Source organism: Grampus griseus (genome assembly GCF_964374135.1).
Source record: "Grampus griseus genome assembly, chromosome: 2".
Lineage (NCBI taxonomy): Eukaryota > Metazoa > Chordata > Mammalia > Artiodactyla > Delphinidae > Grampus > Grampus griseus.
Genome location: NC_139018.1, coordinates 174,391,376 through 174,414,758, shown reverse-complemented (window position 1 = coordinate 174,414,758; position 23,383 = coordinate 174,391,376). Strand labels below are relative to the sequence as shown.

The 23,383-nt window shown below is 53.4% G+C and overlaps 1 protein-coding gene across 7 annotated transcripts in view; it reads right to left on the bottom strand.

Moving 5' to 3' along the window:
* Positions 1–21,832: 21,832 nt before the first annotated feature.
* The window catches only part of ZNF438 (zinc finger protein 438), a 171,404-nt gene continuing 169,853 nt past the window's right edge, over positions 21,833–23,383 (bottom strand). For all 7 annotated transcript variants that reach the window (XM_082681414.1, XM_082681416.1, XM_082681417.1 and 4 more), the window contains one exon: positions 21,833–23,049. In XM_082681414.1, the coding sequence (XP_082537540.1) occupies positions 22,431–23,049 (619 nt within the window). In that variant the 3' untranslated portion in view covers positions 21,833–22,430. The remainder of the gene's footprint in view (positions 23,050–23,383) is intronic.

Below are 23,383 nucleotides of genomic sequence, written 5' to 3'. Positions count from 1 at the left end.
CAGGCCTGCCCCCTCCTTGGGTGATGCCAACCCCATCCGCCCGGGCACCCAGGCGCCCAGTCCAACGCCCTGGACGCGGTCCCTGGTTTCTTTCTTTCTTTCTTCCACGCGTCACATCCAGTCCACCACGAACTGGCACCTAGGCCAGGAGCCTCCTTTCCTGCATTGCTGCTGTGGCGCCCGCCCTTGCTTCCCACTCCGCGGGGCGAGGCCTCACCCTGTGCGTCCGCTGCGGCCCTCGGAGGCCCCGCACACTCAGAGCTCAGACCCCTGACTGGCCTGCTGCACCCCTGGCCTCGTGTCCTACGCTCTGCCCCTCTTCCCTCCAGCCCAGGGCGGGCAGCTCCGACCTCAGGGCCTTTGTCCCTCCACTGGGGGTGCGCTTCCCAGATACCCGAGTAGCTGCTTCCTCACCTCCAAATTCGTGCTCTAAGTGCCACCTTCACGGGTCACTCTACTCGTAACGGCCGTGATGCGTCATCCTCTCCCTCTCGCCTGATTCCTCTTTCTCCGTAACGGTTTCCCTTCGAATAAAGCACAGTTGACTTCTTTGCCTTCATCATCTGTCCGCTTCCTTGGCAGGAGGAGCAGGGGTCCTGGCCCGTTCCTGTCACGCTCCGTCTGGGCACCTCCTGCCTGCTGCCGAGGAGGTGCTGATGCAGTTTGGTCACCTGAAAGCCCTGCCTGTCCTGCGCTTTATGGAGAAACGCGCTCTTCAAACACAGGGGACCCTCGTGGTTAAGATGCACAATTTGCAGACTGAAGACCTGCAGGTCTCCGCCCCGGTATTTCCCAGGTCCCCAGGAGGCGCACCTCTCTATTTAGTCCCAGCTTTGCGGCTCCCAGCCATCAAGGGTCGGGGAGGACCGCCAACAGGGCGTCTGAGCCGTGACACGGGGACCATCTCCTCTCCTGGCTGGGACCCTAGGGAAGCCTGGAGACCAGGAGGCATCCCGAGAAGCAGTCAGGTGACACGGCAGCTGGAGGTTTGCCCACCGCGGGCTGGCAGGTGACGGGCTGGGACAGGAAGTTCAGGCAGGCAGGTGGGCAGCACCCTGACACCCCCAGAGCTCAGAGCAGGGGGGACCCCAGTGTCAGGTGTGAGCCCCCGGGGGCGGGGGTCCACGTCTCTGCCCGGCGGCTGGCTCGGAAGCTGGCACACCGTGGGCACTGGTCAGATGCGAGCTAGGCGAGCAAGGCATTCGCCAGCCGGCCCCGGTGCGCTTCCTCGTTTGCAAGTTTCCGGCCCGAGGGTGCACGACTGGAGGGTGTGGACCCCCAGGTTTTGCCTCACGGTTGGTTTCTTGGGTCCACTGCTCCCTTCGAGGTCAGGCAGCTGTGACTGCTGCATACGAGAACATTGCAGAGTGGCTTCATTCCCAGCCACCCCGGGTAATTGGTGGGGTACACCCTGGAATCCAGAAAAGCAATGGAGCCCTGCCCGGTCCCCGAAAGAAGGAACTAAAGTGCTGCAGGCAACGTGGAAAAGAGAAGAGGGCTTGGATGCACGGAACCAGCAGAATCGTGTCACACCTGCCCCGCCGGCCCTTCGGCTCGTGTCGGAGAACAGGATGGAAAGGGCGGCCTGCGCCCATCTCCCTGCACGCATCCCCGGATGGGGAGCCTGGCTGCAGCCTCCCCGCTCCCGTGGACACTCCTCTGTTCACAGCTCTCTTGCAGCTCTTCCTCTTCTGATGGTTGGAAGGGGTAGGAGTTAAAACTCGCAGGTTTGAAGCTTGAAGCCTGGGACACTTTCCATCAGTGCGCTGGGCACCTCTGCAGGGAACCAAACCTGTGACCTCCTGGTGTCTGTAAACCGGGACGCCCCGGTCCCTCCCAGTCTTTCAGGTTTCCTTATTCATGCTTCCCAAGCGGCATTTCCCCCCCAAAAGGAACCCGCACACCAGGAGAGCTGTCCCCCCGAGCCCCCCAGAGTGGCCACAAGTGGCTCCGTTTCTCCTAACAGCTACTCAGCCTGGGCATCGTTGGAAAGCTCAGCTCCACGGCGAGTAACGAACCTGGAAAGAATGTTGGTCTTCGCTGGGATTTCACATGACAGGTTTCTGGCTCTGAACCTGGATAAGATTAACTCTTCGTTCTAAGGAAAAAAAAAAAAAAAAAGCCACTAATTCTCCGAAACAGCGGTTTAGTGGGAAAATGTGCAGCTTTGAAAGCGCCACGGCAGTCCGATTCGTGCGTCCCTTTTCCAGGGCTGCATATTTTCTGTGTCTGATAATATGTTTGTTACACCTCCTCTTGGCCAGGGACACATACAGCACATCGTCGTCTCGAACCATGTAATCTCTTAACCAGAAGCTCCAGCATCTGCTGCCCAGTTGTTGGATGGCGGGATCATTAACGTGACTTCTAATTTTACTCTCTGAATTTAACGTAACAAGTCTTAATGAGTGTATGTAATTCATACTTTCCAACTTCAGAGGCTCCTGAAAGAGAAACCTATGCTTTTATAACCCGTCTCTGACGTACACGGTTGTATTTTTAAATCCTATTTCCTCCCCCTGCCCCTGCCCCGTACACAGCTGCATTATACAACAGACCCACTGGACATTATCTCCCTCTCCAGAATATGCATTCCAACATCTCTCTAGGTTTTGGGGAAGAGCCCCTTTCCACTTCATGCTCACATGATACGCCGGATGTCCTATTCTTCATGTGGAGATTAGACTTTCATCCACCTATTAAAAACCAAATTGCAAACTGGCATCCGAAAGACAACCCTTGAGTCATGTTGGGAGAATTCAGTTTCCAAACTTGCTTTCACCTCATGCCTGTTTTTACTGAAATGAGCTGGGCTTAGGAATGGCTCGTTCCTGCCAATCTAGTACAGTGTTGCCCTCTCCCCCTTCCCTGGCTATGCCCTCAACCCCCAGCCTAGAAAGCGACCGATTCTGATTAAATGCCGCTTTGGACTGACCTCCTTTTATTCAGAGTCTTGCCTCCATCAACATATTTGGGGATACTTTTTAGGAACAAACTCCAAGAAGCCAGAGCAGAAACGCTCAACCCAATAACACATGCGACGGAGAAACCATCCCTTGAACCGTTGCTCGCTGTAGCTGTGTTTATCGTTAACCAACTCCTGGAGAATTTCGAGAGGAATTCCCAGATGGGCGTGCCTCCTGTGCGGGGTCTTCTACACTGAAAGCAGGATGATGCTTTTCAAGCAAAAGGCCCAGAACTAACCTGATTAGCGTGGCTTATTAACTCCTGCTGGAAGGTCTGCAGATGTTCTGCAGACGCCCGTCCCTGTCTGCCAAGTGCATTTTATCTGCCTAGGAGAGCGGGACGGCGACACCGATAATGGATGGCCCGAGTTAACGAGCAAAGTCTCTTTGTTTGTTATGGGAAGTTAAGGGGACGGCTTCCCTCTGATTCTCTCACGTTCACCCAAGTTCAGAGGCAGCGTCGCACCGCTGCCTTTTGTGTGGAGGGCCACATCTCAGACGGGTGGCGTGGTCTCAAGTGCATGAGGCTGTTGAACCTGACCCAAGTCAAGATGAGGTTCCTCTGTCCCTCAGCAGATGGTATTAGGCTCTGCCTCATGCCAGGCGCCTGCCAGGCCCCAGGGACACAGAAGTGAAGTAGAGCAAACGCACTGCTTTCTTGGCACTAACTTTCTAGCATGCGGAGAGAGATGAGAAGCCAGTGAATGATCTGACTATGGCAGTGAAAATTTCCCACCAAAGACCTGAAGAAAGTTTCCTCGATTCTTTGGGGGACTAGGGATTTACTGTTTCTAGAATTCTTGGGAAAGTTTACCTGTAGAACTTCTTTTGAGAGCTAGGGGTGGTACTGGGTCTGGTGAAGAGGCGGGAGCTGCAGCTACGGGTTGGGAGAAGTCTGGAGGGAATCTAGTCCAAGGACGTCGTCACGTGGAGGTAAGGATGCAGGCTGCAGTCAACGGGGGAGTAGGAGGTGCTGCCACCATCAGCTTCAGTCCAAACGTCTGTAAAGAAGACGGAAGGAGGGAAGAAGATGGGCACAGTGACACGGGAAAGGGGGAGGGGGGAGGCAGAGAGGCGAGGAAGGGGGAGGGGCAGGTGGGGACCAGCTTGGGAGAGGCCTCGGGCTGTGGAATCAAGTCCCCCCGGAAGGCTGGAGCCGGCTCCGTCCTTCAGGCTCCGTCCATGGCCGGAGGCTCCCCTGCAGTGAGCTCCCAGCTGACGTGGGCTATTCCAGTCCGTTCCCTGTCTAAGCTCTTCCCTTCGTCCCCGCCCTGTTATGGGGCAAGTTGCCACCTGAAAAGAGTCCAAAGGAGCATAAACGGTGCAGGGGTTGCCACGGTGCATGTTTCAATGGAATATTATCCGAAGGAAGAAGTAAATGAGCTACAGAGCCCAGGCAAAACGAGGCAGCACTGCGATTGCTCCAGCGCCCTACCTTCTGAGAAGTACGAGGCAGCATCCTTGGAACGATTTACCTCTTTGGCTGAGCACGTGTTCGATGCAACTGAGCCGGTGTCTGGCACCTGCTGTGCCGCCCTGGTGGCTCGGAGGCTCGGAACCGAGCTGGGCTGGGGGCGCGCGTGCCGCCTGGGCTCTCCCTGCTCTGCCTCCGGGATGGCCCTCGCCAGCCACCAGCCCTGTTCACCTCTCAGGGGTTCAAGCGTGGCTTCCCTGGGCCGGGGCTGGTCCAGCCGCGTCAGCCCCAGCATCCTTGCGCGCGCAGCCCCCAAGCTGGAGCGCAGACGCCCGCCAGGCTCCCCGAGCTCTTCCGGGGGGCGCTGACAGCACGGAGGGGGGGCACAGGGAGGAAAGAGAAGGCGCAGGGAGGAGGACGTCGCCACGCAGGCAGTCCTCGGGCACCTCAGCCTCGTCCTGTGGGAGTCCATCTCGCCGGCCTGTCCGCAGCCCTCAGCCCCTGGCACCATCCCCGCGTGGCTGGCATCCCCACCCATTCAGCTCCCCGAAGCGGGACCCTGGGAAGTGGCCCCCAGGCCGCCCCCATCCCTCCCCGCACCCCGCCTGCCTGCGGCCCTCTAGACCCACCGTCCGCCCTCCAGCCTGGGCCGGCCAGTCTGGAGCCGCAAAGGGCTGCGCGCGGACACTTCACGTTAGTTCACTCGTCTCCGCAGGAAGTTGGGGTGGGCGGCTCCGGGGCGGGGTGGGGTGCCTCTGAGGGTGGGAAGCCCACCTGTCTCGTCCGGGCTCAGCCCCCAGCACAGGTGCGCGCCCGGGCACGTTGGCCTTGATGGAAGAAGGGAGTGGCCCTACTTCCCTCCCTCCGTCCAGGCCCCCGAGTTCGCGGCCTCCCAGGGGCTCTCCCCGCCCTTGACTGTCCATCCTCAGCACAGCCGAGGCTCCAGAAGATGAAAAGCCCAGAGACTCTGCATCTGGAAACCCCCGGGGGTGCCCACTGCCACAGAGACGAGGGTGCGCAGTCCAGCCCGCCAGCCCCAGTGCCCCCCGCCAGTGCCCCCCACACCTGCCGGCACCCACGGTCAGCATCACGTCCTCCCTGCACGCCTTCCCTTCTCCAGGCTCCCAGTCTACACCACCTCCCCCAGGAAGCCCTCCTCTGCTGTCCTGCAGCACGCACCCGGTTCCCGAGAGCCCCCTGCGCCCCGCTTCCCTTCCCTCCCGGTTTGGCCCCCTCCACGGGATGATTCAGCTGCCAGCTGCAGGGCAGAACACGAGGGAGGGTGAGGATGGAGGGGCACAGGGAGAGTGCACGTTGCCCTTGAACTCGAGACCTCATTCCTCTGGGTGGGTCAGTGGCCTGGCTGCCCTTCAGAGGCAGCACCCAGCCCCACTGCGGCCCCGCCCAGCACGAGGCTCCATGATGACAGATTCCGGCCCCACGGAAGGGTGCTGGGAAAGATTGCCGGAGCCGCGGTGGCCTTTGAAACAGCCCGATAAATATTTCAATCGGAGATGAAGGACCAGACTGACGGGCCCCGTTCAGGCTGGAGCCGGGCCCGGGAAGCAGAGGCGTCTCAGGCTCACCCCCGCTCCCCGGTCCCCGCAGCCCGGCCTTGTCTCCAGGCAGAGGCTGTCAGCCCCACCCCGGGGCCCCCCGGAGAATCAGAGACGCCACAGCTGTGGCCACGCTCATAAAAAGAGATTCATGGAATCAGGGCCTCTTCCCCCGCCCTCCGAACCCCACCCAGGGCCTTCCCACTGGCGTCTCCCGCTTTCTCTCTGGTTGGGCTATAGGATGAAGCAACCCGCTCGTCTGCAAGAGGCGTGGACACAAGAGGGAGCCTGGGCAATGCGGTTGCTGGGATGGACATCTGACTGTGTCCAGCACGCCTTCCTTGGCGAGCCCTCTCTCCACAGAGCGGGCGGCTCTCTACTCACTGCGCCCTGTCCCAGACCCAGAGCGGGCAGGTGACCGGGGCTTGAGCAGGGACAGCACACAGCCCAGACCCGCGGCCAGGCCCCAGGTCCTCCCCTGGACACTGCTGGCCGAGCGGAGAGGCTGCTCTGTGCGGCCGTGAGCTCTAAGGCCCGGCCCGAGCCAGCCCCACGTGCAGGTCTGTTTGGAGAATAAAGCCAGCAAGCCGGAGGGGACCAGCGATGGAGCCTTGGTGACATCATCACTTGGGCATCTGGCGGCAGCTGCATGAACTTTCTGGCTGGGTTAGCCAACCCTGCCCCCCACCTTCCCCGCTTCCTCGCTGGCATCCTGTCTGGTGCAAACGCTGAGCTTCAGGAAGCTCGCTGCAGAGGGACACCGTGGTTTCTGGCCACGGGCAAAGGATGCCAGTCCCTTAAGTGATGCCCGAACTGGCCGTTTGGAAGAGGTGTGATAAGGAGTCACCCCTCCTTTGCTTTGAGGGACTCACCGCCGCCAGTGGCACCGATAAGTAACCCAAGGCAGCCTGAGGGGAAGAAAACCCAAGTCTCCAGAGTATTTGCCCCAGGGCTGGGCTTCCCCTTACTGCCCACAAGCCTCTGACTGAAGCGGAATCGGCCCATTCTTCGGAGGGGGACGTGAAGGCGTGGGACGGAGAGTCACCCCCTGGTTCACGCTGACAGTGCGGCGTAGGCCAGCATCCAAACCCACGTCTGTCTGGCGCCTGGGCCCGCGGTTTTCCGACGGGCCATTCAGCTTCACAAGGGCAAGGGGAGATGGGCCCTCTCTCTAAAGAGGCTGGGGAAGGCCTCCACAGAGGGCGGCCTCCGACCTCCGCATCATCACGCATCTCCCGGAACTGCAGTGTCACCCTCCGTGGAGACCGGGGCGCCAGGAGGGCCCTGCTCCCAGCCAGCGCTGGAACGTGCCGACAGACACTGCTACACAGGCAGGGTGCAAAAGCGGCTTCTGGAACCATCCTTCCCGCAGCCCAGGAAGAAGGGAAGGCACAGGCTGGGGGCCCCAAGACCTGGAGGAGGGGGCGGAGGCTGGGCTGCCAGGTGGGGGGATGGGATGGGTGTCCTGAGCTGCAACGCACCTCTGCGCCCCGGCACAGGTGCGTCCAGGTGATCCCTAAAACGATGCAGAGGTGGAGCGAGGGGAGAGGGCTTGTTGGCAGCGTTGACAAATGGCTCTCGAGGGATACGGATTTTCCCACAATAAATTACACACACACACACTCGGATTCCTATCTCCGACGGCCATTGTCCTGGCCGATGGCAGCTCCAGTCTGGGCGCTCACATCTGCCGGGTGCCTTTAACGGGCTCTCAGCCATGTTTTGCAGGCACAGGCCATGGAGCAGGGACACTCAGCTGATTGGCTGCCTGCCCCCATCCCCCCATCCCCCCGCCCCCCAGCCCCCCGGTTAGAAATGGCATTTTCCACTGAGGAGCCACGAGCACCAGAGAGAAACTGGAACCCCAGGTAGAGCACAGGGATGCCAGCAGCATCTCCCAGCAGAGACAATGTGGGCTGCTCCCTTAGCAGACAGGTGCCACCCAGGGTGGGGAGCTGCAGCCCCAGGAAGGTGGCACGGGGCTTCACTGCCCGATTTTTGGTCAGTCTCTCCTGAATGCCAACCAAAAATAAAAAATAAACAAAGAAGCAAAAATCCACCAGCACCTATAGCCACTAAACATCGCTCACCTTTAGAATGCAATTAAGAAAATTCTGGAGCTTTTCTCTTGGGGTCCATTTAAATACTGCAGTGATCGTTATCTGTGACGTCAGTAAAACATCTGGCCTGATGTTCCATATGGGGGCCTGAAAGAAGAGAAGAAGTCCACGTGCTGGAAACGATCTTCCATCTGTGCTCATCGTTTTCTAAGGGATACCCTCCCCTCGAAGGTCCTTCTTTGGTGATATTTCTGAAACGACCTGGTGGGGTATTTCTACCAGCTCTCACCTTTGGTATTAATACCAGTACCAGCCATTCCTATCTGAAATGTCTTTTATAATTACGTAATTACATACCTCATTGACCCAATTGTTAAGCCCACAGACTGATTAAATATTAACAACCGCTTGGTTCTCGTGGTGTCATTAGTTGGAACACAACCTTGTAATCTCAGGTAACATGCGATGGTAATTACCCTTCACATCCACACACAGCTGAAAACGCAGAGCAGTTAAGCCAGATAAGGTTGCCCGGTAGAATGCACTGCTTTAAATTCTGTTTTACCTCCACCGTCTCCAGCAGGGCGTGTTTCAGCCCAGCTCAGGGCTTTTCAGCAGGGGCTGGCTGGCGGCTGGCTGGGGAGGGGGGAGGTGCAGGTGCACCAAACAGATCAACCCGCATGGACCCAGCCCTCTCCAGCCACAAATCCCACTGCGCTTCAGAAGTTCTAATGGGATTTCCCCCGAAGCACTAAGATGGAGACCGGGCTTAGCTCAAGCGTCCCTCATTCCAGAAAACAGCGTTGAGTCCGGCAGAGCTCGCCTTGGCTATCCCTGCAGGCCGAGGAGCTGCAGGAGACTGGGTCCTGGGACCTGGCCTGGACCAGCCCCTCGGGCTTTGAAGGGTCCTTCTGTGCTGGCCTCCTTCCAAACCGGCCTTTTCCTTCAGGCCTTCCTAACCCTTTCCGCTGGAGACCCTCAGCTTCTCCGCCCCCTTTCTTCCTCTTCCACACCCTCTGACCCCTTCCATCCAACTCTGCCCCGCCCATGGCGCCCCGAAGAGCCTCTGCCCCATGGCACCTGTGGCTGGCAGGTCAGGAGCTGACTGGGGCGGGCTTAACGAGTGCTTCAGGTGTTGGGTCCACCTAGCTCTCCAGGCTGTGGGGTGGCCTGAGCCGCTTCCCGTTTGGAGGTGCTGCAAACATCCAGTCCGGGAACAAAATCTGCAGAAGCAAAGCTTCCGCACGTGCCTTGGGCAGCCCGGCTGGCCCTCGGGGCCTCTCCCGACTTCCTTTCCCGCATGCCCCGGCCGTGCCCTCCTGGTGGATGGGTAATGGTCTGTGTCCTGCCCCGGGCTGTTGGGTGCTACTGCAGTCTCTGTTCAGACCCCAGTGCACGGCTGGTGGACACTCTGGAATGTTCCTACACCATAGCTCAGACATGGGGGAGGACAGCACGGCCTGTCCAGCTCCAGACCTGTCCAGGCTGGCTCTGCTCAGACATGGGGAGGACAGCACGGCCTGTCCAGCTCCAGACCTGTCCAGGCTGGCTCTGCTCAGTGCGGAACACCTGCGGCCACCTCCCTTCTGACCCCAGGGTGGTGGTGCTGGAGGCTACCTGGAAGGCGAGCGCCTTGAGAAGGATTGTGACATCAAATGTAACATCCCTCGAAACACGAAGGATGGGCTGCCGTGCTCTGCTTGGCTAATAATGAACCAGCATGAATGAGAAAGCATTAGCTAATTATTGCTCAGATCACATTTAAAAAACTACCACTCTTTGCTGAACTTTGGGGAAACGTATAGAAGGATTTGGGCTCATCTTAAAGATGTACTAATGCATGGGCAGCAGGAGAAAAAAGAAGGGGCAGGTTAAGCAGAGCTGATACTGATGAAGCAACTCCACGGGGTACAGGCGCTGGGTGTCAGCACTGGTGAGGGGCTCAGGGTCCCGCAGTCCTCATCACGATGGCCTGGTGCCCTGGTCCTCGCCTCTGACCCTGTGAACCTAATGTCCCATGGCTTTATAAATTAAGTGATAAAAGAGGTTGGCATCTATATTACACGCCAGAGACCTCCTGCTTTAGGTCAGAGAGGAAAATGCAAAAAACATCTTTTTTTTTTTTTTTTTTTTTTCCGGCCGCCTGCAGCTGGTGGGATCTTAATTCCCTGACCAGGGATTGAACCCGCACCCTCGGCAGTGAAAGCGCAGAGTCCTAACCACTGAACCGCCAGCGAATTCCCCAATCTCCTTCTTAAAAACAACATTCTTTGCAGCAAATCTGAGGTTTGTATTTAATGCCCAGCAGGGCAGAGCTGTCCAAATCCTCCAAAGCAAAACAGACTGGCAACCATCCTCCCAGGAAGAGAAGGTAGTTTTCTTTTGACAACTCATTTGCTTGATCTTAATTAGCCGCAAGGTTTTCGTTGTTGGTGGTGTTTGTTTATTTAATACCAAAGCCAGGGGAAAAGTCAGATGGAGCAACGTTACCCAACATTCAACTCTCTGGAGGAGAAACTCAAGTCATGAACCGTGATTTCTGTCCATTGTCTGGGGAATCGTTAAAACTAACTTTAAAATTAAGGAGACATGATCGATGGCTCCTGCTTTGCTAATTTCCTATGTGACATCTTATCTAAGGATTTGCCCCTGTAATTAGTCAGCCCCAAGGCAAATTGGGTTGTAAGCCTTTCTCCTCTTCTGACGTTTCAATACAGAAGTTTCATTTTCTGTTCTACGATGTCTCAGCTACCTACCTCTTTATGCCCAGCAAAGCAGCAAACTCTTGTGCCAGCAGCCGGGCTCCTAACCAGGTCCAGCTGCCCCGATGTTTAGTCAGCACTGTGCCCAGCATCGTGCATTGTGGCTCCTGCCTTTGTGGATTTATCATTTTTCTTCCCTATTATGAGACTGTTCCCAGGGAATGCTTTTTCGAGGCTGGCAGTAGGCATGCGGAGCCCTAGAAACCTGACAAGCCTGTCTGAGCCATGATTGAAAAAGTGGTTCGTCTTACGGCCACAGTGGGGAAGATGCAAGAGTTTAATTGGGTCCGACTTCAGGATTCAGATCATAGTTTTCCCTGGAGGTGTGCGTGGCAGGAAGCAACATTGCCAAATCCAGGACCTTTCTAAACACTGAAATGAATCAAGTTCCAGGATCATTTGTTAATGGGAAAATGTACGAGAGCATTTGAACGTTTAATTACAATATTCTGTAATTGTTAAATCAGCAGTGACATTACAGAATGCTCTCGGTGACCAGATTACATGATGTATTTCTGTGTGAGAAGGCAACGAGGCAAAATGATGTCATCGCAGGCACCTTTCCTGCTCCTTCATCTCCCCCCAAAGGGACCAATTCAAATAGATAATTTGACTTGATTGTTTTTAATTACATCGTAAACATTTCAGAAAAAATTCGAGGATGAAGGTGAACACGAATCAGTTGGTAATAAAAATGCAGGCTCCAATTCTTCTTGGATGACAGATGAAATGAGTTTAATACATTCTTGCTCTGTGGAAAATACGGAACATTTAAAACTGCAAACAACTGAATTCAATTAGCAGACCTCGTTCAAAACAGCTTGGAGAACCGGAGGACCGGGAACTCTTATTATCCACTCACTGCAGACGCAGGAAAGCATCATAGTTCACGGCTGATGGGAATTGGTGGGGAAACAATGTAAAATTGGCCCCTGTGTTTTTCCATCCAGCCTGAACTGGCAAGCAGATCCACTAAGAGCTTCAGCTGCTAATGTTTTCCACCCCTCACCTTTCATAAGCCCTTAATTCATCAGAAGGATAGAAAAGTGGACAAAATACTTTCAGTGTTGAAAGATGGACCGCTAACTGCATCGCTTTCAAATGCAAGTAAATCCCAACGGTGAAGTTCAATTCCGAATTTCCCTCCACTAATAAATCACAATCGGCCATTGTCGGTGGGCCGTACTCTGCTCCCCTCCTCAGAAGAAACCGGTCCTGGGCTTGCTTTTTGAGTTGGTGATGCTCCCTGCTTCGGAGAAGAGAGCACATGTTTTATAGAAGGGTGGGCCTTGGCCGTGGTGTTCAAGGGTTGTGTTTTTTGTTGCTTAGCCAGGCCATCACTTTCACAGCCCCGGAAACACACAAACAGTGGGCTTCACACATTCAACTGCTTCGACCTGTCTGCAGCGGGAACCCTGTTGGTCACCTGTGCTGTGGACGGTCCTTCCTCCGTTTAATTAGTTGCTAATCAAGTTTCATGAAAGAAACAGCACCTTGAACTTGAGAAGCACAGCTTACTTAGGAAAGCAGAATCTTCCGCGGGTTTCCTCGACCTCCACAGCAGTATGATTCCAATGAAGACATTCATCAGAGTCTCCACATGCCTACTTTTCATTTACCAGAAGTGGCCCTCCGATGCCCCTAGAGCCAGAGCAGGTGATCCAGTGAGAGGACACCACTCAAATGCCCATCTGGGCCTGTATTCTGGAAACCACCCGTCCCCACTTCACTCTGGGAAGGTGCGGGTTCAATGCTTCCTTTGAAGTCTCGTTCTTCAGCCCCCTCTCTCTTAATTCAACGTCCTGAAAACCTGCGTTGTGCATATGTTCTGTGCCTGTGGTACCTTGTCACTTGCACTTTGTATATATCACTTGATAGCATTGGTTCACAAAACCCAGCGAACTGTGCTTCTTGGGCTAGAAAGGTAGGTTTGACAGTTGAGGATTTTAGCCTTCCTTGGGGAGGTGAGAACTTCCGGACAAAGAATGTTGTCTGCCCTTCCGGTAAACAGTGAATGCTGCCCACCCCCAAGCTATCAGCTACTGCAGCTGCCCCCTGGTGGGGGGCACTCAGGAGGGTGAAGGTCAGATGCTGGCCCTAGGAAGATGCTACGAAAGGAATCATTTCAATGAGCCCAGACTCTTGCCTCTTCCCATACACAGAAAAGCACTCAAATCACTAACCTCAGATGTCTGTCCTTGTGATTAACAGTCATCTTTTGATGTTGGACTACATTTTTTTTTTTTTTTCAGCAAAACCTCCTATATATCCTCCCTTACCTCTTTGGAACAGTCCCTCAGAGCGATCTCAGAGGCTGATCCCCAGGCTAGAGTCCTCAGTAAGACTCCTGAACTGGCAACTTTCAGGCTGTGCTTTTTTTTTTTCAGTCAACAAACTCACCCAGGAAGACGGGACTCCACTCCACGCCCATCTGCGTGAATCCCAAGCCGAGGCAGTAGAAGCAGGCTTTGGAACGGGACGGGAGCAGCTGCTGCCAGGCCCTCGGGGTGTCCGGTCCCCCCCTCCCCCGCACTGGGGGTGGGCTTGGGAGGCGGGGTGAGGGCGAGCCTGCCAGGGGGCGGACTCCGCTGTTGGCGACCCCCCAGGCCGCAGCTGCGGGTGCAGAGGGCCCACCCAGAAGTGATGAAGGCGGGAGCAGAGCCCGCTGGGGGGCTTCTGGGTTGGCTCCCAGCGCCTTCCCCCAGGCTTGACTCAAGGGCGGGCAGAAAGGGAGACTAAACAAAGAATAAGTGCTCACTGGGAGAAATGGAGGGCTGCCTCCCAGTTCGGGGCCCCGTAAAAAAGCGTGTCCCCGTCTGAGGAGGAAGCAGAGGAAGCCTCCCGCGACCTCCGCGGGAACGGGCCCATTGCGAGTGACCACGTGAGTGGCCACGTGGACCACGGGCGCACGGATGGAGAGGCGGGGCCAGCAGAGCAGAGCCTGGGGGGGGCGGGGGAGGCAGCCCCGCCCTGCAGGGGAGAGAGCAGGGCTGGGGGCGGGAGGGGCTCAGCTCCAAGGCCGGGGTCTCAGAGCCGGGGGGGCGGGTCATTTCCACCCGTGTTCCCTGGACGGGACATGTTCAGGATGGCTTGGCTGTAAAACCGCGGTTATATGATAAATATTGGTTTAAAAGGGGGAAATAATACAGCCCATGGGGTCCGGGGGGCGATTTCTACATGCTTCAGATTCCACAGACTTTTCAGTGGTTGTTGATCTTATTTTTCTGGCCTTCTAAAAGAATGTCCATTTAGGCCATTTTCTCGAGGATGTTGTTGAATGTGACAAAATATTGGGATAAGCTTGCTGCCGGCTGGACGGGCTGCACTTAGGAAACGGGCCGCTCTCAGCTAGATGGGCTGCAGTTTGGACCGTAGGGCTGCCCGCTGTGAAACGTTTAGTTTTTATTTTTTTGGCCATGCCATACTGCAGGCGGGATCCAAGCCCCCCGACCGGGGATTGAACCCGCGCCCCCTGCCTGGAAGCGCGGCGTCTTAACCACTGGACCGCCGGGGAAGGCCCGGGTGTGAAAGGTTTAATGCCAACCTCACAGCGCAGCGAGCCAATTCACTCTACCTGAGACTGATGTGGTCCACGCAAATCACACCTTCAGCCACAAGGCGTAGAAAGAGAGCCATTAGGCTGTTTTCCTGAAATTTGGTCAAACACGCCCACTTCAGGAGAAGTAGCTCTTTCATCTTCCCCCTCCATCAGCTTCACCACCAACTAAGTCGCAGTGGTTTTTTCCCACTAAGTTAAAAGACTATTAATGCCCAAGTATGCTTAAGTCCGGCTGAAACTGTTTTAAATTCCTTGTTAATAGTAGAAGGCCTTTCGCGATTTCTGAATGGATTACTTGTGACACTGATGGCCCTGCAGCCCCAAACTCTCCGTTATCCTCAGCAGAGAGCAAACCTTGGGTCAAGACAGCATGATTTCCTGCTACTGTCTCAACTCTTGAGCAAATCGCTTCGTTTTGGAGCCCAGAAACTTCACTTCTGGGATTGTCAACCAGGAGGCCAATTGGTGTCCATTTTGGCAATGGATTTTATAATGGGGAAATTTTCCCAGTTGTGAGTGGACTGAAATCCCCAGTGAATCCCACCGGACCCAGAAAAGCACGAGTCCTTTGTGAAACTGGCATAAGATTGCCCTCTTCGATAATAAGGGCCCTCCGAGTTAACAAATACCACTGAGGTTATTATTTTCCGTATGAGATGATGAAGATGTTTGAAATAGTGTTTTCAGGGCACTGATGAAAATCAAAGCAAAATGAAAACATCCGATCACAGCCAATTTCCTTCTCTCCTACTGCCTCTTACTGTCAATGAAAGAGTCCTATGCTCCCGTCTATGTGCAAACGGAAAAGTACAGCTGGGCAACAGCATCTCCTGGGTAACCCCATGTGACCGGAAGTGCGGAGGATCTTCTCAGACCAGTGGTGCTCTGTGCTGGGCTGGCTTTCCAGCCGGGGGGCCCCAAGTGGGCTAGGGTGTGGGTCTCCGCATGAGCTGGGCACTCACGCATGTGTGTTGATTGGGAAATCTCCCTGGAGGACCCGTGAGTAGTTCCATAAACACTTTTTTGGGCAACTTGGGACAGATTTAAGCTGCTATGAAAAGGGGAACCAGACAGATTTTATTTAAGCCAACACATGAAAATTGCGAGAGAGGGCCCTCCGAGGAATACACACAGGAGAATGTGATTAACTAGGTGTTAACTTTGAGTGCTCTGGGCCAAGCGACAGCTGCGTGACAGACAGACTTTGTGTTCACGGCAGCACCGGCTATTGGACATGGGAGGGGTGGGAGTTTGTTCGCATCCGTGAGAGACTTGGTCTAATTTCAGCCTCCCTCCCTGGAGATGGTGGAAGGATACAGATCATTTTGGAGTCTAAGTGGCCCTTTCTTCGGCCACGTTCTACCCTTGTGACCCAGTCATACCGCAGGCCTGGCAAAACGGCAGAACATCTGACAGGACAGTGAGGCCAGGAGGACGAGAAGGAGGGGGTCATACCCACATCCTCAGAAAACCTGGCCCGATGTGGGCTTCTTAGCACAGGCGAGGAGAGGAGGAGAGGGCAGAGGGGAGAGGAAGGCTGTTGGTTCCAGTAGGTTCCAATGCCGTCAGAATCTGCATCTTCTTCAGAGGACCAGATTTCTGCTGCACCATTTTATTTGAATTAGGATGAGAAATGAGAGACGATTTCAAACCCAGCCCAAACCCAGAGTCAGTAGCTCTGGTCAACTGAAACTTTGGAAGAGCTTTTCAGGGTGAGCCTGGGCCAGGTGGCGATGCCTCTGGGTTCCTAAGGGACCTTCACTCTTTTCCAAAGGGCACTCAGGAGCCCCCCAGGGCATCACTGAGGCACCAAAAGGCCTTCTTAGTGGCCACAGGGCTTCAGAACTTGCCAGCATTAGTCACCCCTTTGGCTTGAGGCCACCCTTCAGAAGGCCTATAAAATGAAAATCTGGGGAGAGAGGCGGTGCTCCTTCAGGCCCTGACGGCAGGGACTGGAGGGCCTGGGTTGACAGACAGCCCAGGGAGGCCACAGAGGGACAGGGAGGGTGACAAGTCTGACGGCTGTAGCAGTCTAGTTCAGATTGGGGCCTCACTGGTGGGTCATGAAATAAATTTAGTGCGAGGGAGCCAGAATTAAAAGGAGAAATTAGAGCATTCAAGATGCAAAGTGCATGATTATGTAGACTGTATTATTTTTACGAAATGAAACTTTTGTACCTGTGGGCTGTGGTGCGGTACTGTCAGGCAGCAGGGGCTCAAGCTCAAGGGGTCAGACGACTTCTCCTTCCTTCACAGCGTTGCCGAGGGCTTCCCGAACGACGGCAGCCCAGCTACTGCTTAATCCGGCGAAGACATTTTGCAACCCAAAAACAATAAATAAAATGCAGCCAAACATTCCAATAACGCAACAGTAAGTGTCCCGCTTTGCCATCTCCTGGTACCCCTTTCCTGAAGCCCCCTTCCGGGAAAACTATGCATGTTACAAGCACACACCGACCCCTTCTCGCCCACCCTTCCTTCCTCCTTTTTCACATGACAGCACACCGTACATGCTCTGCATCTTGCTTCCTGCACACAGTACAGATTTCAGCACATGAGGTGCAACTCCCATCTCTTCTCCTGCAGCACGGTATTCCGTCCCCTGGAGCACTGAAGCTTCTTTAAACCGGCTCTGACGGATACTTGAATTTGTGTTCAGTCTTATAAACAATGCTGCACTGAACATCCTCACATATGTGTCGACTGAAAAAAACCCACAACCCTGAAGTTGAGAATTACGTTTTATGTGGTGGACATACTAAGCACTTAGGCCTGGGAGAGAGGCTCTCAGATTGCTTGGAGGGACCGGAAGGGAGAAGCCAGGATATATAGGAGTTTTTGCAAAAAAAACCCAGGTCATCAGAACATCGAATGATGACTGTTAATTAAAGAAAACCAGACATCTCAAGTTAATGAATTTAGCAATTTTCTGTGTATGGGAAGACGCAAGGGTCTGGGCTCACTGAAATGATTCCTTTGATATGCACCTTAGCTATCTGGGGCCGGCATCCTGGGTGTCTCCATCCCGAATCCGCTCTGGGTGCACAGTCTGGGGCGGCTGCAGTGGCTGACAGCTTGACGGCTGCAACATCCTTTGTTTCCTGATACGGCAGGCGCCTTTCTTTGTCCACATCTGTCTGTGAACTCGTGCAGTAATATCTATAGGCCAGATTCCTGGAAGTGGAGTTCCTGGGTCAAAACGTCTGTGCATTTTAAAAAGATTTTGATAGAAATGGTCACATTTGGCTTGTTCCACGGAGGTGGTGCCAAACTATTAATCCCATTCTGCTGCCTGGACCCTAGACCCAGGCTCGCCACTACCCTACGGCACCCCACTGGGCCTTTCCTTTCATCATCGGAAAGTTCCTCATGCCGTGTCTTGACGTGGCACTGCTGCCCTCGTGCTGGCCCTACCCACCCCTCACTTCAAGAAAGAATAAACACCATTCAAAGGACTTAAGTCTTCCTGGATATTTCAACTTTCCTCAGTTGTGACCATTGTCAAAAAGGCTTGGTTCAATGAATGTCTTAGGAAAAATTTCACTGTGCTTTAATTTGGATGAGACTGGGGAAAGGCAGTGTATTAGTTTCATAAGAGCACACACTTAGCAATGACTTCCGGAAATAGCCAGAGCTTAGGGAGGGTCCTGCAGCTCGTATGTTTGAGCCCCTGGATCTCCTCCGTGGCCAAATTTTTGTGGTAAGGTCTGCATGACAACTCAGGCAATAATCAGATCAAGTTCATTGCTGTTTCTGCAAATGCCCTTAGAACACCCGGTGGGCAGTCTCTTTGCCACACCTGACTGGAGATTAAATTCCTACTTAATGACAGAAGGTAAAATCTTTCATTTTTTTGAGTAGCACTTAGTGGCTGATTTATCAAGACATGATCTATTGTGATGCTAATCGCTTGCAATTTTGTTTGTGGAATGTACTGAGAGAGGCAAGTACTGCCATCCTATTATAGGTGAATTCTTTATGGCTAAGCTGACCAAGGCGTGGTGGGCGATTTTGAACATGTGAGCAAGTTTCACTGAAAAAAAAAAAAAATCCCAAACCTGTTTAGCTTCACATCAAAATCAGACCAAGTGTCACATTTGGTCTCCTTCAGTAGACCCTGGATCTTCTCCTAGGGTTAAGGCAACACACTGAAACATTCTCACACTTCAGAGCACGGAAGATGTGATGTACTACTTAGCTAACATCCTAAACACAAGTTTAAAATATGCTTGCAAAACCACGGTTATAGTTTTATTATGGGGATAACCATGACCGTGACCAAATATGAGATACAATAAACATTTCACCTCCAAAAGGAGCATCCCTGGAGAGGTGAATATGGTTCAGATATGTATTGGACCCCAAGTCCCATAAGTTGCGGACTGCCTGACGTTAGGCAAGTCCATATAAAGTTGAAGCTAAATTCCTGTTAAATCCAGTTCATCCTTACCGGGGCCCTTTCCTCCGAGCTCAGCACAAAGGGGAGATTCTACAGAATGTGTACCTAACAAAACACGTCAGCAGCTTGAATGGAGCAAACTGGTCCAGATCTGAGAATTCCAGTAAATAAATGGAGCTGAGCATTTATTGCCAACGATCATGTCACTGGGGCCACAGAAAACTGGAGCGGGGCAGCTGGGGGGTGGGAAGGAGCATGGAGCTAGGGCAGACAGTGGAATGCACGCAGGTTGGATTATTTATGGCGTGCTGATGGACAGACAACTTTCCATATGAGAGGAACGGTCAAGCTCCAGCAGGAAGAGGTCCAGAGAAAGAGAGAGAAACGAAAGGGGTCGTGAATAAAAGTGACAGCTAATGAAACAATACAAATCTAAAATGCTGTAACTTTCAGAAATAATTTAGGGCCAAAAGAAAAAGAAAAAAAAAAACAAAAAACCCCTCATTTTTCTGGCTCTGGGACAACTTGCCGAGAAGCAAAAGACATGCAGTGAAATGGACGTGCTGCACTTAAGACCAAATCTGCCTCCGTGCCTTCCTAGCTCTAAGGTGGGGAGCTCCTGAAGCTGGATTTATTCATAGAAAGGGAAAGGGACAATTTTATGTGTTTTTTGCTCACGTATCTATTTTTTCAACAAATATTGTACACTGTTCCTTGTCAGGGGCTGGATCCTCTGGGGCTGTGTGCTGAGCAAAGACACAGTCCCTGCCCTCAAAAGGCTTATGGTCCAGTGTGGGAAACAGACAAGCCCACTGTGAGGTTCAGGACACTGGGGCGGGCGCTGTGACCAGGGCCAGCAGAGGCCGCGGAGGGCAGCCCCGGGGAGGGATTCGTGGCCCACAGTGGAACTGAGAACAGAGATCATCTAGTGAATTTTACCTCTTGTATTGACTAAATAGACGCCAAACTCCATGTGATCCCAACCCCAGTTTATTTAAAAATTAAAATACACTTTTTATGCAAAGATGCAAATGTCTGTGGTTCTCCGCAGAGGTTTTATCCTTGAATTCTGGACGTGAGGCCGACCTGAGCTGTTTTAAGTTACCCTTCTACGGCACCACATACCTCTTCTTGCAAGTCTGCCCAAAGGTATAATAAATAACAGCCCCCAGTTACTCCGTGGCCCAAGTGTGCCCCACGCTCTATTTGTGTGGCATCGACCATTCACGACAGATGCTTTGGTGGGGGGGTGTCACGGCTCCCATCTTACCGGTGGGAGAATGGGGCCTCGAAAGCCAACTCACGGGCAGTAAGCCTCACAGCACCTCCTTGTACACGTCACTGCCTGTGGGTCACCTACGTAGGCTGGGACGTCTGCGCCCACGGAAGGATTGGCAAGCAAGACCCCCCGGGGAATCAACTTGAGCTGTTCCCGAAGTTCTTTAGCTGAACGATTCCCTTTTATCCACCTCCCCAGTCGGAGTCCCTTTTTGCAGCATTCCCACTGAAGAAGCGTCGTCATTAAGGACCAGAAACTCCCTGACCTAGGTGGCACTGGGCTGCTCCTGGAGAAACGCAGGGAGCGTCCTGAGAAGGGGACCCAGGCAGAGCGCTTCGTGAAGAGCCAACTGCATCTCCCCAGCTTTGCTCTTGGCCCATCCTAACCCTCTATTTCTTTCCAGAGGCTACCTGAGCCCTCGCTGTCTTGTTCTCACTGCAAGAATATGGGATTAAACATGGGCCACAGGGGAGAGTCCTCGCAACCTCGGGGACTTCGGACTCTCCTCTACGTGCGGGGTGGATGCACTCTGCCCCCCACACCTTTGTCTCCAACCGGACCCGCTCCTCTGCCCGAGGCCTTCTTGGCCAGGATTTCAGAAATACTGCTTAGCATCTGAAGACAGAGGGGTCTAAGAAGCACTTTAGAGTTCAAGTCAAGTTTCATGGCTTGAACTCAAGTAGCATTCGTGGTAGCTCTCATTTGTTAGTGTCTCCGAGACCACTCTTCCCAAAACAAACTAGATGCTGCGCTGAACGGTAAAGCTGTTCCGTGACTAGCCGAGTTCTAAAACTATTCACACAGTGGAGGTCTGATAGTATCTCTCTGAGATTGGGTGCAGTGTGATCGACTGATGAACCACACAGAATCTGTCCGAGATTTCTATCCCACCTTCTTATTCTCAAATTTATAAAACTATTTGCAAAAAAGCCAAGGATTGAGTTTTCCTTTTTTTGCGCTATTTGAACCAAATTGTACTTATGAACACTTGGTTTTAAAACGAGACATTCAGAAAGATGATTTAAGACCCGCTAGCTCATCAGTTAGAACTTAGGTCTTCCTCCGTTTAGGTAACTTCCTTTAACACAGAAAAATGTTATGACGATGCCCGGGCCCAGCTTCCGGAACAGGGCTGGCCACGTGCACGGCGCTTTCAACCAAAGCCCGGGACCCGAGTGGCTTGAAGTGTTCAGACTCCCTCATTCCGAGAAAACGATTTTGCAGCCAGGATGGCCAGAAACTTCAAATGGCAACATTTCTGATTCGAGGTAATTTCCCAAGAATTTAACAGGCAATCATTTACTCCTGACTTTCAAAGAGGACCCGGGCTTGAAAGGCACAGTTGCATCTAAAATTGATCAGCCAGTGACAGCCCTCTGAAGTTACTGGGGAAGAGGAAAGGCCGCTGAGACACCTGACATCTGGGCTGAACTACCCAGTTCACTCTCCAGGTTGTAAATTTTCTGACTCAAAAGACTTTTTGAAAATAACTTTTTAACAAAAAAGTGGTTTTTCTATTAGCTGAAGTACTAAGAAATGGCTGATGACTTTGACGGGAACACTACAGGTATCAGACTTATAGCATCTAAGCTTCAACGGATGTGCACTTAAGAAAATGAATTAAAAAAAATCAAAGTCCTGAAAACACGGACTTCCAGTTATGACAGATGAGAACCTTGTTTAAGGTGCTGCTCTACGGCATATTCAAACAAACTAGAGAATCTGATAAAGATCAACAATAGGCCAGGGTTGAGACAGAAATGATGTTGTCACCTGGACATTTACCACATTTGTCGACCTACTTAAACAGAAAACATGTGAACAAAAGGACACATACACGCACACAGACAGGAAATAACTCAAACACGTGTTTTTACTAAAAACCGTACTTGAAGAATAGCCTATAATACTCTACATTTCAATCTGCAAATTTATCTTTTTATTGAATCTGAAATAAAGTCTCAGATACTAACAGGACATAGAATTTTAAAATAAAACTGCATTATGTTAGAAAAATATGGATCAAGGGCATATGTACATATATATGTGTGTGTGTGTGTATATATATATATTTTTTGTTTTGTTTTTTTTGCGGTACACGGGCCTCTCACTGCTGTGGCCTCTCCCGTTGCGGAGCACAGGCTCCGGACGCGCAGGCTCAGCGGCCATGGCTCACGGGCCCAGCCGCTCCGCGGCATGTGGGATCTTCCCGGACTGGGGCACGAACCTGCGCCCCCTGCATCGACAGGCGGACTCTCAACCACTGCGCCACCAGGGAAGCCCCATACATATATATTTCATAATAAAATAAAACTGTACAAAACTCACTGTGCTCATTAAAGCTGATCCTAACCTGCTTGATTTTTGGTATTAAGCACCACCATGGAACAGAGGAAGCGGAGAGAAAACCTCCCCTTACCCCCCGGCTCCCTGTCTCATTTTCCGGTCTCGCTGGAAGGTTCGATGACTCCCTGGCTGGAGAGCGTGCTGAGAACCGTCCAGAGTTTCAGAGGGTCCTCGCACTTGTGGCGCTCTTCCCAATGCAGGAGCAGCTCTTCCTTCCTTCCCAGCATCTGTGCACAAAGGACGCAGCGAAAGCCAGGCCGGGGCGGGGAGAGGGCAGCGTCGGGGCCGGGACCCTCGGGGCCCTGGGGGTGTCCTCCGGGCTCACTGGGTCCTGGCTGGGCTCCTTCACGTTTCGCAAGTATCTCCACCTCATTCTGATGACGGAGGTAGAGCTGCTTTTTCAGTCTGGGGACTGCACAGAGCTCCCCGTCCAAGGGACGGTGCTTAAGCTGCTTTCTTCTCTCAGGATGTTTCCAGAAAGGAGCAGCCTGTTGAACCAGTTCTCCCTGAGCTCCCCTGCTTCCTGGGGAGGGTGAGAGCTCCTCTTGCAACTGGCCCTGGATTTCCTCTCCATGAACGTAAAGCAGGTGGAACTTGATTTCAGCAAAAGACTGGGCAGTGATCTGACAGCGGCCACATCTGATCTGGAATTTGACCTCATCAGCCTGGTTTAGAAGGAGGTCTTCTTCCAGGCTGGACTTGGTCTCCCTGGAAAGGGGGGAAAGAGTGTGTATCAGATCTCATGGAAGAATACAAGCGGAACTTCTCCTTACAGCTCCTGGCCTTCGGGGATCTCAGACACACTCACCGAGGAGGGGCCGAAGGAGGGGCAAGCAGAGAGCGCGTGGGAGGCAGAGGCCACCGTGAAGGCCAAGGCCAGTGCTGCCTGGGGCCTCACACTTCCCACGCCCGCAGGGTCCACGTCGGAAGGAGGCTCCCCCGGGAGCCACCTGTTCTTCGGTTACCATGGCAACAGACGTGAGCACCAGGAGAGCGGCAGGAACTCGCTGGGTCCAGCTGAGGCGACTGTCCCCCCGCCCCC